Below are 14427 nucleotides of genomic sequence, written 5' to 3' on the forward strand. Positions count from 1 at the left end.
GCAGTTTTCGTTGAGGAGAGTCATAAAATTCCAACTTGGCCGAATTGCACGTCATTGTTTTTGTTGCTTGCAGGTAGTATTAAAATGGAGGAAACATTGTTAAAAAAAGAGGTTCAAATTTGAAAAAGCTATGGATAGAATACCCACAAAAATAAGTCTATATATCAATAATTGCTGAAGGAGATGGTCAAAATTGGACAAGGATACTGGTGGTGAGAGATGAAGAATTGGGGGAAGCCAATGCTGTCGCAAGGGGTTGAATTTCAACCATGTTTTCGTCAAGGACAGTTGATGGTTCATGCTATCAATAAATGTCGTTAATGTCAGTTTTTTATATATATATATGTAGATTTTCATGTCTGATCATTGCATTGACATGCCAGAGAAAATTTTCATGATCATTATCTGAAGAGGATTTTGTAAATAAAAATATCTTCAACCCAAGAAGCTCCATAACATTTTTGTCTTTGGGTCATAGTATTTTCACCCAAAAGAGCAAATGCTGGGGAGAAACTAGGACATGGTGGAGGTTTGACTTTTTGATCAGAGAGAGAATCTGGTTAGAAGATATGCATCGATCGTGTTTTGATAGGGAAAGATCAGACAGGACAGGGAAATTGAGTCTAGATCGAACGGGAAGGGATGGTCATTGGGCCAGGCTAGGCAGCGGGACAGTGGGAGCTTTTCTGTATTCCTTCCAGGTAAGCCGACATTAAAAAAGTGTATATTGAGAGGTATGTTATGAGGTACAATCCCATTCAATCCAATGGCAATAATTGAATCTACAAGCAATACCTTATCCCTCTAGCTGTTGTCTTAAATGTCTCTTTCGGAAGCAGGACACTTGTCTTTTTCTTATGAATAAAGAAAAATAAAACTGACTTCAAGGAAAAACTGGGAAAAGTTCATGATTCTGTGAAAACAAGATGGAATGAGCAATCAGCTAAGGAGAGTTGAGATCTTCGAGTCCATTCTTAACAAGTGGATCTATCATCTACATTCACGTCTACTGGACCCAACAATGGATGAAGCTTAGACCAGGCCATAGTAAAGTGGCCCAGTTTGCTTCGAGTTCAACCCAAATTTTGTAGCCTGCTTGAGAGAGATTAAGATAACAAACTAGCCTAAGTGGACGAGGAGCCTTATGTTCGGATGGTAGCTAGCATTGGCCTGATCGTGGGAGGAATTCAGTTTCAATTGGTGACAACCGCGTAAGTAAAGAACTGAAACTCATGGTTGAGACAAAACAGAAGCGAAAAAACATAAGGGACGAATAATTATCTACTCACAATAGAAGCTACAAGTACAATGCAACAAGTACAGGACAAAACTCTCCATTTATGAGACTGATAGCCAATACCAGAAGCTCCATACTTTATGCTCTAATAGAAAACTCAACTATCCCAAGACTTCAAAATCTTACTAATCGAGAAATTCAATGTACACTTTGATATGACCTCATGTAGGATGATAAGAGACTGAAGCCGATTACTCTCTGTCAATAATCACTTGTTGAGAAGCCTGGGGAGTACTCTTTGCAGTCTGTTCAGAAGCATTGGCTAGACCCTGCAACATTCTCAGAATCTCAGTTCTGTCTTCCACATAGTATTTGGCCTTACTAGGTTTCTGCCCAACAGTGCAAGCAAACACCTCAGCAACTGGGGAGAGAGAGGGGCCGGTCCTTGCACGCATGATCACCTCAAACATGTCCTCATCTGACCGGTCATCCCCGATACAAAGAACAAAATCCGGAAGCATTCCTTTTTGTTGCATTGTTGTGAGGAGATGTTCAGCAACAAGACCCTTGTTCACACCCTGAAAAGTTAACAGAATGAAGCATTAGAAATTGGAGCTCAGGACCACCTCTCTTTCAGCTAATAACCCTTATGTGCACGTTACAGCATAGTGGCTACAGCTGTTAGCACATACCCTACACAGTTCAAGAAGGAAATAAAACTTTTCAAGTTGACTCAACAGTACCAATGAATGAAGATTTATATGATTTTCACATTCAAGGTAATGTCTAACTCAAGTTATTATGAGTTTTTGAATATCATTTTAAGGAAAAATAAAGAAGATTGTTTTTCTTTTTTATTCCTGTTAAGTAGCTCACACGGTTGGGCTTCCTTCTGTTAATTAGAAAATGCAATGTGGTAATTGATATAATATGACGACATAAGAATATTGATGGAGACTGGTATCCAATAGAATGTGTACTACTAACCTGAGGTTTAACTTCTACAATGTGCTGGCCACTCTTAACTGAAACTGGCTCATTAGCAAGAACACTTTCAAGGTGATCTAAGAGCTCCTTAGCCTGGCAAAATCCAAAATCAGGATCTGCATATAGGTAATTCCACACAAGAGCACTCTCTTTAGTCTCAATGGCAGAACCATCTGTTGTTTCAGTGTATAATTTCATCACAGGCTCTGCAATCTGCTTCCAATCAAAGTCTGGCACAGAGACACAAGTTTCCCAATCTGCATCACGATTTGACCTGGGGGAAAATAATAAGAAAAGGATAAGCATAAGATAACAACAAATAAATCCTCTCCACAGTTTCAGGCATGGATTTGTGCCTGAGGGCTGTCAACTGATACCAGTTTTCTCCTTTTGAATCAAACTATAAGCATTGGGTAACAGTAAGTCTTATCTGTTCATTAAGCAAAAACAACAGAGCCCTAAATTATGTTTTAGTTACCAGCTAAATAGTTAAGACAAAGTAAAAACAAGCTCTTTTATACTTCACAAAAGCTAAACCACGCTAGTTAGCAACAACCATGAACCAAATCTAGTTCTAAACTAGCAATGGTACAATTGCAAAGCTGTGTGAAATGTTACATTTTTTGATTCAGTTGGCCTTCCAAATTTAATAAGAAATATTTAATTTTCTTACCCAAGAAAAAAATAAATAAAAGCTAATTGCCAATCCATGCATTTGTTAAACCACCCCCCCCCCCCCCCCCCCCCCTTGCCCCCTCCCCTCTCCTTTTTGTTCTGGCATAGAGTCTAGCTTAACCTATAGGGTTTAGACAAGAAAAAATATATACCTGATAAAATAACCATGCTCTGCTGCAATTCCAAGCTTTTCACAACTGGAAAACCATTCAGTTAGAGTCTTTCTATCTTTTCCACTAACAAGGAAAACAACATTCTTGGGATCTCTGCACAGATTGTTCAAGATTACAACAGCCTCTGCATTGGGAGTAGTACTTAATGAACCAGTTCGTATCAAGGTGCCATCATAATCCAAAAGAATTGCTCGATTCTTGGTTCTCTTATAAGCTGAAACAATATGCTCAACGGAAAGCTTCCTAAAATTTGGATCCAAAGCTATTACCCGGAACCCTAAACCAAAACCAATTCCCCAGCACCGCCTCCTCAAATGATCCCCACATGCCCTCTCAAGATCCTGCAAAAAGCTGCGTGCCCAATATGCAACATCATGTGTACTCACATACCTGTAGTGCTTCTCATGCCGCAACTGCTTTTCTGCCTCAGAGACAATTAATGCAGAATCCATAGCTTCAGCCACAGCATCAATGTTCCATGGATTTACTCGAATTGCCCCACTTAGAGATGGTGAGCATCCAATAAATTCAGAGACAACCAGCATGCTCTTCTTTGGTACCAATGGATTTAGCCCTAGGGTCTCATCTAGCTTTTCATTTCCTTGTCGGCATATAATATATTCATATGGTATAAGATTCATCCCATCCCTCACTGCTGTAACCAGACAACACTCAGCAATGACATAATAAGCAATTCGCTCATAAAACTGCAGGTTGCTATCAATCAAAACCACTGGATCATATCCTGGTCTTCCAAACGTATCATTAATCCTCTTCACTGTGGCATAAGTTTCAGATTGGACCTCCTGTACATCCCTTCCTCGGCCTCTTGCAGGATTTGCAATTTGAACCAAAACAACTTCACCTGTATTCTCAGGATGTTGCATGAGCAATTGTTCCATGGCCAAAAGCTTCAGGCTGATTCCCTTAAAGATGTCCATATCATCTACCCCAAGCAAAACAGTTTGACCCCTAAATTGATTGCGTAACTCAGCTACCTTAGCTTCAGTCTCAGGAAGATTCAGCACCAATTGGAGCTGTCCTATGTGAATCCCGACTGGAAGAATCTTAATGCTCACTGTGCGACCATAATATTCTAGCCCTATGTAGCCACGCTTTGATTGATAAGACAGTCCAAGCATTCTGCTACAACATGAGAGGAAGTGCCTGGCATAATCAAAAGTATGAAAACCAATGAGGTCAGAGTTGAGGAGTGCTCTTAGAAGTTCATCTCTTACAGGAAGTGTCCTATATATTTCAGACGATGGAAATGGACTATGGAGGAAGAATCCAAGCTTCACCCTATTAAACCTCTTCCTCAAAAATGTTGGTAAAACCATCAAATGATAGTCATGAACCCACACAAAATCATCATCAGGGCTGATCACTTCCATTACTTTGTCAGCAAAAATCTTGTTCACAGAAACATAAGCTTGCCAAAGGGAGCGATCAAACCGACCACCAAGATCTGGTGATAAAGGAAGCATGTAGTGAAATAAAGGCCACAGATGTTGTTTACAGAATCCATGATAGAACTTAGTAAAAAGCTCAGGAGGGAGAAACGCAGGGACACATTTGAAAGTTTCAAGCAATGTTTGTGCCACATCATCTTGTTCATTAGGGGCGATCTCCTCTTTAAGACAACCTACATAGATTACATCTACATCTTCTCCAAGCCCATCTTTTAGCTGCAAAAGAAGTGAATCTTCATCCCAGCTAAAGCACCACTCTCCATCATCTGCATTTCGATGTGATCGAAGTGGAAGCTGGTTTCCCACAATAATCATCCGTTCTTGAGAAACAGAAGAAGGAGCATCAGATCCAACACTGTTGCAGTTATCATCATCTACCTCAGACAAAAGCCCAGGGACAGTAGCCACTCGAGGAAACCTCTTTTTTTCTCGACCAAAAGTTGGGGAATCACCAGAAGCAAGGTCCAAGAGGTTAGAATAAGACCTTGAAACCATTGCAGAAAACCAAGTTGATCCTTTTTTTTTTTGGCACTAATTGAAAGAAGTCTACCAAAAAAAACACAGCACAACAAAATAAAATCAGAAGGAATAATGGGGAAAGAAAAAAAAACAGCTGAGAAATTCAGTCCTATATATACTTCAATCAGCCAACTAAATGAAACATTCAACAAATACAAGTATAAGACTCTATTGAAGAACAAGAGTTATGAATGCCAGAAGTGACATATAGTTCTTAAAACATGCACATACCAGACAAGTTTCAAATTTGAGAAGACATCACTAAGAAGTCCTTTGGGACTCTTCTAAAGTAAAAAGCATCTTACAACTTACAACCGACACTGGTTTGAGCTGAACTAAAAAGAACCAAGACACCAAGGTAACTATTAACAGATTAGACATACCCAAAATCTAAAATCAGAAGAGTTTTTCATCTATTAGTGACAAATTTACCTCTAGATTCTAATCAGCCTCAGACCCAGATAACCCAACTAACACATAGCAAGGCTGATCAAAACAGGTAATTGACAATATCAAAATGTACAAACAACCCATCTTCAAATCAATAAAAATTAAAACTTTATATATAGAGAAAGAAGCAACTTAGGCAGCCAAAAATATGTAAATGGTAAAAGGAACCAAGTAAGTGGGAAAGTCAAGTAAAAAGTAAAGCAGATGGTGGCATGCAATAAGAAGACCAAGAAAGAAAGGGAGAAGAAAACCATTATTGCAGTGAAGAAGATATGAGAAAGAGCTTACCTTTGAAGGTTAGAATAAACTAAGATAGCAACATAAGATTCTCCTCCTCCTCCTCCTCCTCCTCCTTTCTCTTTGTGGCCAAGGCTGGCAGTAGCCTATATCAAATGATGGACCTTTTGCTTTGCTTTTTAGTTTATATGAATTCCCATTTGTTGGAATTTTTGTTTCTCTTTTATTTTTCTTCCTTTATGTGTGAAACAACAAATGGGATGTCTTTGTTCAAAGCATTTGATTCTTTCTTTCTCTCTCTCTCTCTCTCTCTCTCTCTCTCTTTCTCTCCCCCTTTCTCGAAGCTTTGAGTGAGTGTTGTTGTGGTTAAGTGATGAGTGATGGCAAGAGGAATGCGAAACAGTGAAATCCAACAACAACAACAACAACAACATGTCTTCAACTTTAACCATGGTTACTTTCAGTTAAACAGAGAGTAACTCCTCTAAATTCCTAACATCTAACTCAAAACTCCTGACCATGATGGCAGTACTAGCTCAACCCACACTGGTGCACGTGTATTACACGGACCAAACATTTCAAGATCCTCCACACCCACTTTTCTTTTCATCACTTCTCGCTCTGCTCTTTTAGTTGAAAATAGTAGTAAATTCATTGATTTGCAAAAGATCAGAACATCATCATGCATGTTATCGATGATAAAAGCAGGCAAAAGGGTATCCCTCCAACCACTCCTTAAGTACTCATCACACCTGGCCCCTAAACATTGCTAAAACAGAGCATTAAACAGCTTTAATTAATATGAGAATCATTTCATTACCATTTTCAAACGTAAAACTTCAAAGCTTGATATCCAAAGAGGGGTTTCCTGCAGCCATTTTGGAGGGCCGTTGGTGAAAGAAAGCAAAACATCGGAGCAACCCAATAAAAAGTAAGAGTGGTGAACACGCGCCATGTTAAAGAAGTAAGACTTGCATCACGTTGAAGTTTTAGGACAAATTAATCAATATTCTATAGTGTTTCGCATCTTCCTGTCCCTTCTTGTCCAATCCAAATGCAAATATGAGCCGTCGACATTGCCCTTTGTCCCGTGCCGTGCCCTTCACTGTGAACCGTCAAACTGCCGATATTTTATATAGTTTTTTCTTTTCGTCTCATTATATTAAATTTTTTATCAAAAATTTTTATTATTGTTATATTAAATTATAAATAATTTTTTTTAAAAATTAAATTGTAAACTTTTCTAAATTTTGAATTTTTTATTTTACATATCATTTAAAAAATAATAATTAAAATTAAGTTCGTTTCATTAAAAAATTGAACAAAAACAAATAAAACGAGACAAAAAGAGTAGTATATATCTCATATGAACAATACATAATTTTAAAAAATAGACATAAATAAGTTTTATTTACAATTTTTGTATATTTAATTAGTTTGGTTGTGTTTAAATTTTTTAAAAAATAATATATTTATATATATATTTTTCTATTACTACAAACAAATTGAAAGGGGACAGGCATAGTTTTCCTAATCATTTATTAGCGAACAATTGTACCAAACTAAGAATAAATGAAGCATTTATATTTATCTGAAACACATGTTTCGGACCACTCTGATACGTACCCATGCATGATGTTATTGCTTTGGACATTATTATGAATTAAGTGCATTAGGTTTACGAGGTAGACGTGTACAACCAAGCCTTAACACCTGTCCGTTCTACATTTGTTATTTGATGAAAACAAGACAAATGAGTTTTGGGTATAGATGGAATTTAAGAAATAATATATATATATATATATATATATATATATATATAAATGGGTACGTAGCATTATTCGATCCCTTTAAATAGTGTTAAAGTATTTTATAAAATAGATTTAAGTATCCGTTCTTCTAACTTTTAAGAGCCTTTTGTATTGATTTTTAAAAGTTAATAATCACTTCTCATTTATTATTTTTGGAAATAAAAATATGGTCATGAAAACGATTAACTAATTTAACTAAGTACTTTCCGTTTACGGGAAAAAAAGTACATTACCGGTTGAATTTTTTCATTTAATATACACACTAGTATACATTACTACTAGGGATAGTTTATACCAAGATTACGTAAGAAAACAATAATGAAGGTGGGCTATATTTTAATTATGATTAATAACAACTCCAAGCTCTCCTAATTACTTTCTAGAATTAATCATTAATAGTTGTTTTCCTTTTTTATTATTTTTTTAATGTGTTTGCTTCCGAATAAAGCCACGTAGCATAGTAGTCATTTCTATATTTTTTCAATGCAAAATATAGTTTCAATGGTGACTTGATTGTTCACCTTAATTCGTCCCCACACAAAGACCCCTAGTTCCTGTCATTATCAATCTCTCTCTCTCTCTCTCTCTCTCTCTCTATATATATATATATATATGCTTAAGTCTAAAACTCATTTATTTAATTACTTTAAATCGGTTATTAAATATCAAAAAATGAAAATAAGAGTGTGTTTGGGAGTAGGGTTACTGATAAAAAAAAGAGGATAAAATATTTTATTTTTTAAGTTTTAATCAAAATTTTAAACGATTTTATTAGTTTTTGAAATAAACACTCTACTCTTAAAAAAATATTTTTCGTTGCACGCATAAATTTAGCCGTTGGTCAATGTTAATATTTCTGTTAGTTTGATGATGTGACAATATTGAAATAACAATTTTACTCTTTATTAATTTTAAAAATTATTATTATATATTTTTTATTAAATTAAAAATTTCTATTATTATGTCTAATAAATCAAAAAGATCGATGCTCCCCTTGTTCTTCTCCATTATATATATTTAAAAATATAATAATATTTTTTTAGTTAATAAAGAAAAAATTTAGTTATTTCATAATTTTTATTAATAGTGTTTACTCTTTTGGGAGTAGAGTTTCTATTTCGAAAACAAATAAATATGTTTAAAATTTTGATTAAAACTTAAAACCATAAGATAATTTTATCCAAAAAAGTGATATGTAATAATAACATAAGCATCTCTCTTATAATGATTACATTACAATTAACTAATTGTGATAATAAATCATATAAGATTCATCGAAATATTATACGAAATTCACACTTATAAGTAACGAATCACTACATATTTATTAATTGTGATCAAATAATTACAAAATTGTAATAAAAAGAATTACGAGTGAAATACCCTAAATAATAAAATGAAAATATATGTTTTTTATTTTCTTAAAAAATAATAATAACAAAGAAGCTTCTGGAAGTCCATTTCAGCTTTGTATGTAAATCTGCCAAAAGTGTTTTTATTTTATTTTTAATATTTCAATGATTGCTCTTAAAATTGATTTGGAATTCCGGCAGGTAATGGGGGGCATGGAATTGAGCAAGTTGGGGACGCAACAAAATCACCATCGCAATCATGAAAGTGACGCTGACTCCGTCCCTCCCTTCAAATCTGCTTCGTCCTTTTAATTAATGGTTTACCCACATATTGTCGCACTATGTTTATAAATTTAATTCAATTATTGCTACTGCTAATTATTGCTTCTCCCTTTCATTTTTTAAATATGTTTTAAAATAAAGTTTTTTTTTTTAATTTTTAGATACTTGATATTATAATTTATTCATATATATATTGAAAAAATACAAATTTAATCCTGTAACTCTCTCGAGTCTCAGCGCCATTCTTCAGTGGAGCCCACTAGCACAATTTTCCGTCAGTCTGGGCCTGCTGCAACAGCTAGGCTTCCCCTTTCTTTCCTTCTTGCAAGGCTCATATTCATAACGCCAGTTAAACGAGACCCAAGCTGATTAGGTCAGATCTTGGGTTACTGAGCCCGAGTTGGACCCAAATAGCCCGAGCTAGCAAGCTAACCAAAACCATTTTTTTCAAGAATGACTGGACACTGTCTTCAGCCCTGACCAGAGCTGCGAATGAGGATTAACTTAGTCATGTAAGAAAGCACGAGATGGAAAGATGGTGTTGAATCTTTCCCTATTTAGATCCATGGAACATATGCAAATTTTTTTCTTTTTGTTTTTATTTTGCTACAACTCAGCTGAGGAATGTATGATCCACAACTATACGTCCACCGCCAGCTTCCGGTTTCGAACCTGAATTATTACAAGGCCGTTTTCTTGAAAGAATTTTGATGCCAAGACACTGGGAACAAAAAACTATACTGTCGTTTACAAGTTACAACACCCAAAAATGCGTCTTCGGGAGAAATAGGAAATACGCAACATAATTCAAGTAGCCCACACTGTTTCCTTACCTTTGGAAGACTATCAATGTCATGGCAAGATCAAATTGTAAGAGGCTTTCTGCCACCCTGGTCTCATCTACCAGTTGCCTTTTCAAATAGGTTGGTCCGACGATATTGCATCACTATCCCTCGGTATGCTGCTTGCAACCCTTGGGTCCATAGTGTTGAGAGCTGCGCCTCACAATATTTTTGCACAAGTAACAATAGTGCATTTGGCACGCCCAGCAGAAAATGTGATTGTTGTTGCCTACCTGTTAACATACAATAAATGGGAAAAACATAGAACACAGTCACTATGTTGAGCGAACTCAAACAATCAAGAACAACAAAACAATGCCAAAAAAACTACACATTGCCTATCGAAAGAATTTTTGTTATGTTTTCAACTACAAACTATATATGGATGACTTTAATAGATGGACAACATATCCAAAGGAAAGCCAGGACTGCTGGACATGGCTAGTGTAAAAGAATCATTCTTTTGAAATTGTTATTTTAGATCAGGATGCATGCTAACAAGGCATTTAGACTTCATTGGCATGTAGCTAGTTTCAATTAGAAAATTAGAAGATAAAAAGAATATATAGGTGGAGGAAAATTCCAACAAATCAAATAAATTTTATCACCTTTGCATTGAGCTGACGACAGTTAGGGCATGGCTGTCCACGTTCAGCAAAGAGTTGAGCATGAACCTGACCTAATACCTGGCGTGCATTTAACCTTTCCTCCCACTCTCGTATAATTTCTTGTGGGAACAATTCACATGCCCCATCCCTTCAACAAGCAAAAATGCGGAACCTCATCGACTAAGTACTGACCAATGAACATTCAAGTTGACACAAGCAATGATAAAGACTTCATCTAGAAATTCTGGAAGTTGCATACCTGAAATGATCATATCCATTAATGGCACTGTTACATCGGTAGCAGAAGTACTGCCCGCAGTTCTCACATACCATCTTGTTACATCCCTCAGTTTTTGAGATTGCCATCTTACAAGATGGACATTGCTTGGCATCACGCATTATTTCCTTCATGCTAAGGATTTCATTGATCATCACACGCTCCTTGTGCTTTTGTGCTTGATTCAATTGGGATGAATTTTGGCGCTCCTGTCAGCAACATTAATTCCATGAATGATGGAGAAAAGTTTCTATGATAGAGGAAGTAGGTGCTCATAGGACAAGGAAAATGCTAAAAATATATGCAAGCAGTGAAGAAAAAGGAGCACAGCAAAGAAGACAACTTTGATGAACATTGATCTAATTTTGTCCATGAAATCCAAGTTAAAGCTATACACAAGAACCATCCCATGAACCTTTAAAGGCTTTAGCACAGTCATGATCTCATCATGTTTGAATAATGCTTTGTACAGCTATTTCCAGTTTCTACAATTTACCATTAAAATATCAAAGGAATTCTGACTAAAATCTACTTTAAAGAAATGATACTCCTGTCCCACTAGACATAGAGAAATAAGATCCACAGAAGAAAACGACATAGATAATACCTGCAAGATACGAAGCTTCAGTTCTGGTGTCATACACTCTATGCCTACATGACGGCGCTCCCTACAAAGCGTACAAAAGCTAAAGAAGCACTTGGAGCATTGTGCATGTTGGTCTTCATCCTCTATGCAAGGTGTTTCACATCTTGGGCAATATACAACATCTGACATTGATTCAAGTGTTTTCTGTAGCATAAGGGACTCCCACCGTTCATACCCTTCATCACCAAGTAACCGTTTCAATAAACCAGGAGGGACCGTGCCCCCACATTTAGCTTCAGGACATAGCAGCTTGTTTACGGTGCCTTCGGTGATATGCATGTCAGAATAAGTTTTGATGCATTTGCAGCAGAAGAAATGCTGGCATGGCAGCCTAATAAAGTCAATTCCTAGTTTAAAAAAAAAAAACAGTAGCAAGGGTTCAATAACGATCACAATAGAGTGCACAACACTATCTTCTGAATCCAAACTAAAAATACATAGAACATACACTTAATAGCTATCCACATTAAAATCCTTTCCCCAAAAAATCCAAAGTTTCCTGAGTCATAAAGCATCATCCTAAACCCTTTAAGAAAATTTCTCCACCCCTATTCTGAATAATATTTTCTCTGTACTTAATTGCCAAATTAAACTATTTTTCCCACCATCCTCAAAAAAAGAAAAAAAGAAAAATTCAGAGCCCCAGCCAACCAGCCAAAAGTGAAATTAGAGATGTTAACAAATCTATTCTAGATCTAAGGAAATTTTCACCGCATGCTGCAAAGAAGTTATCAAACAGCAATTAAATCCTGTCTTTCATTCACTCATAAAAGGGAAAGAAAATTTTCATATATAAGCTTCGAGATAGTACTACTATTCAAAGAACCATCAGAAAATACATAAATTTTACCCCACAATCCTCTCCAATCAAAAAATGTCTCACAAATACAACTCTTAATTTAATTCAAACCCGAGGAAACCTGGGTAATAGTGCATGTGTCCCCAGTATGCTTAATGCAAGTTCTCCAACTTATTATAGTGGAAAAACCATTAACTGAAAACAATATTACTGATGCTTAGAATCCAGCATGATTATCAACCATAGCATTCAAATCAAGTCATCTAAAATGAGGGACACCTAAAGATCACCACATTCATGATTAAAGCCTTAGATTCTTTTAGATTCATGTCTATCATTCCCTGCATTCTTCTGCTTCTCTCGTAAAGCAAAACTGCCAAAAGAATGCACAAAAAGGCAATGCTCAAGATAGCAAACAATAGCAAAAACGTTTACAATTGAACAAAAAATAATTAATCAACATACGATTACCTGCATACTCACTAAAACAAATTGAACATTCATGCAAGCTTTTGAGGAAGTTCTCATGGCATATCTCATCATTGTAACTCCGAATAAACGGTACATCAACATCAGGGGAGACACTTCCTGAAACTGCACGCCTCTCTCCATTATTCTCAATGCCATAAGGACCAAGCATTATTTCTTTATCACATCCAAGATAAGAAAGCGAGAAATTTTGTAGCCAATCTGCCCATCGGTATATAACTTCCTGCCCTTCTTGCTCCTTCCATATTAAGTCGAGCTGACTGCAAAGATCGGAAATTCTAGCTGAATGCAACCACTGAACAGAGATGGTAAAATATGGAGGAAGATGGCTGGGGTATGATCTAGGTAGTAAACAGGTCAACACAATTGGTGGAAGATATTGGACTTTGAACGAGTATGAGAAGTCATCTGAAGTCTCACTTCCACCAACATCATTAGATGAATTTAGCTTTGTCGTTATAATAGTCTCTCCACTGCCTTCCAGGTGAATGTGAATCTGTAAAATAACACAAAGGTATCAGCTTATTCACTTGGTTGTAGCTAGCGAAAGAAAACCTGAAATTATAGGCCAGTAACATAACCTTCAAGGATCGTAAGCCCATCTCTTTATCAAGGATGAAAACATTTTCTCCGTAAATAGACTTCATTGCAAGTAACTACAAGAAAAAGAAAGATCAAATACGGCAATGGCTGAAAAGGAACTCATTGTAATGGTCAGCAGTTTAAGGATAAAACGCATTCCTTTGTGCTTTCAACACCGTGATTTTTAAAAAGCTAAGCTAAGTTCAGAATCTTCCTTCGTCTATTGAATAAAACAAGTGCACAAACTTAATGAAGGATAAATAATTGGTCAGAATGAAAGTCTTAATAATCAAAATAGACATCGAAATTCGTTTGAATTACCTCGTCCTCTTGCAACTGATCATTGATTCTCAGCTGTTCCTCCGACAATTCGGGTTCGTCCACCCTTAACCGCAGCTCCTCAAACCTACTCACAACATCATCCGCACTGTTTTGTGATTCATCTCCTTCAATTTCCTCTCCATCCCCGTCAATCTTGGACACGAAAGCCTCGCTTCCTTTATTTTCTTCTTGGTCGCAGTTTACTTCTTCGACTACACTCAAACTCGCTATATTGTCCTCAGAACTCAGCTCAGATTTTGAAGAAATGAGCTCGGATTTTTTGACGAACCGAGGTTTGGCCACGTGGCCACGCCGGTATTTCCAGTTGGGATTACGATGAGTTCTGGACGGTTTGGAGGTAAAATCGGGGGACTGCAGTTGCTGAGAAATGGACGGGGATGAAGGACCATTAAGATTCGACTCTTCTTCTTGATGATGGGGATCTTGTTGTGGCGGTTGAGGAGTGTCATGAAGGGGCTTGACGGACCAGGTCTCGTCGGCCTGTAGAGGTTGGTGGTGGTGATGGCCTTGCCTTGATCCTCTTCTCGTTCTTCTCATGGCGGAGGCTGAAGTTGCAACGGAGCTCAGCGTTGGCGGTGATTTCCTGAAACCGAGACGGGATTATATCTGGGCTTTAAATTCAATATTCCGGGTCAATCCAACGCCTG

General features: G+C 36.6%; 2 protein-coding genes across 4 annotated transcripts; both read right to left on the reverse strand.

The window, feature by feature from the left end:
* Window positions 1-1251: 1251 nt before the first annotated feature.
* TPS5 (trehalose phosphatase/synthase 5) lies at window positions 1252-6150 on the reverse strand. 2 transcript variants are annotated; one of them, XM_007040582.3, is made up of 4 exons: window positions 5802-6150; window positions 3052-5090; window positions 2225-2498; window positions 1252-1815 (listed from the first exon to the last, which is right to left on the reverse strand). In XM_007040582.3, the coding sequence occupies exons 2-4, from the start codon at window positions 5037-5039 to the stop codon at window positions 1489-1491; spliced, it is 2589 nt and encodes an 862-aa protein (XP_007040644.3). In that variant the 5' UTR covers window positions 5040-5090; window positions 5802-6150; the 3' UTR covers window positions 1252-1488. The 2 variants fall into 2 exon arrangements, with proteins under 2 accessions (XP_007040644.3, XP_088660568.1); XM_088804442.1 differs by lacking the exon at window positions 5802-6150 and adding an exon at window positions 5496-5641.
* A 3618-nt stretch (window positions 6151-9768) lies between these two features.
* On the reverse strand, window positions 9769-14399 carry NHL8 (NDR1/HIN1-like 8). 2 transcript variants are annotated; one of them, XM_018118288.2, is made up of 7 exons: window positions 13760-14399; window positions 13438-13512; window positions 12851-13352; window positions 11530-11915; window positions 10905-11131; window positions 10646-10793; window positions 9769-10270 (listed from the first exon to the last, which is right to left on the reverse strand). In XM_018118288.2, the coding sequence occupies exons 1-7, from the start codon at window positions 14315-14317 to the stop codon at window positions 10142-10144; spliced, it is 2025 nt and encodes a 674-aa protein (XP_017973777.2). In that variant the 5' UTR covers window positions 14318-14399; the 3' UTR covers window positions 9769-10141. The 2 variants fall into 2 exon arrangements, with proteins under 2 accessions (XP_017973777.2, XP_007040646.3); XM_007040584.3 differs by having other exon boundaries at window positions 12839-13352; window positions 13760-14397.
* Between the last annotated feature and the right edge of the window lie 28 nt (window positions 14400-14427).

The sequence above is a fragment of the Theobroma cacao genome, chromosome 3, assembly GCF_053813885.1.
Source record: "Theobroma cacao isolate CCN51 chromosome 3, ASM5381388v1, whole genome shotgun sequence".
Lineage (NCBI taxonomy): Eukaryota > Viridiplantae > Streptophyta > Magnoliopsida > Malvales > Malvaceae > Theobroma > Theobroma cacao.

Bases quoted from the DNA above. Each gene is read 5' to 3' on its own strand.
- TPS5 (XM_007040582.3), bottom strand. From the start codon at position 5,039: ATGGTTTCAAGGTCTTATTCTAACCTCTTGGACCTTGCTTCTGGTGAT. The intron at 2,499-3,051 runs GTATATATTTTT...ATTTTCCCCCAG, and splicing joins GAGCATGGTTATTTTATCAG to GTCAAATCGTGATGCAGATT. The intron at 1,816-2,224 runs GTTAGTAGTACA...TTAACTTTTCAG, and splicing joins TTGTAGAAGTTAAACCTCAG to GGTGTGAACAAGGGTCTTGT.
- NHL8 (XM_007040584.3), bottom strand. From the start codon at position 14,317: ATGAGAAGAACGAGAAGAGGATCAAGGCAAGGCCATCACCACCACCAA. The intron at 10,794-10,904 runs GTATGCAACTTC...TGCTTGTTGAAG, and splicing joins AATGGATATGATCATTTCAG to GGATGGGGCATGTGAATTGT. The intron at 10,271-10,645 runs GTGATAAAATTT...GTATGTTAACAG, and splicing joins GTCGTCAGCTCAATGCAAAG to GTAGGCAACAACAATCACAT.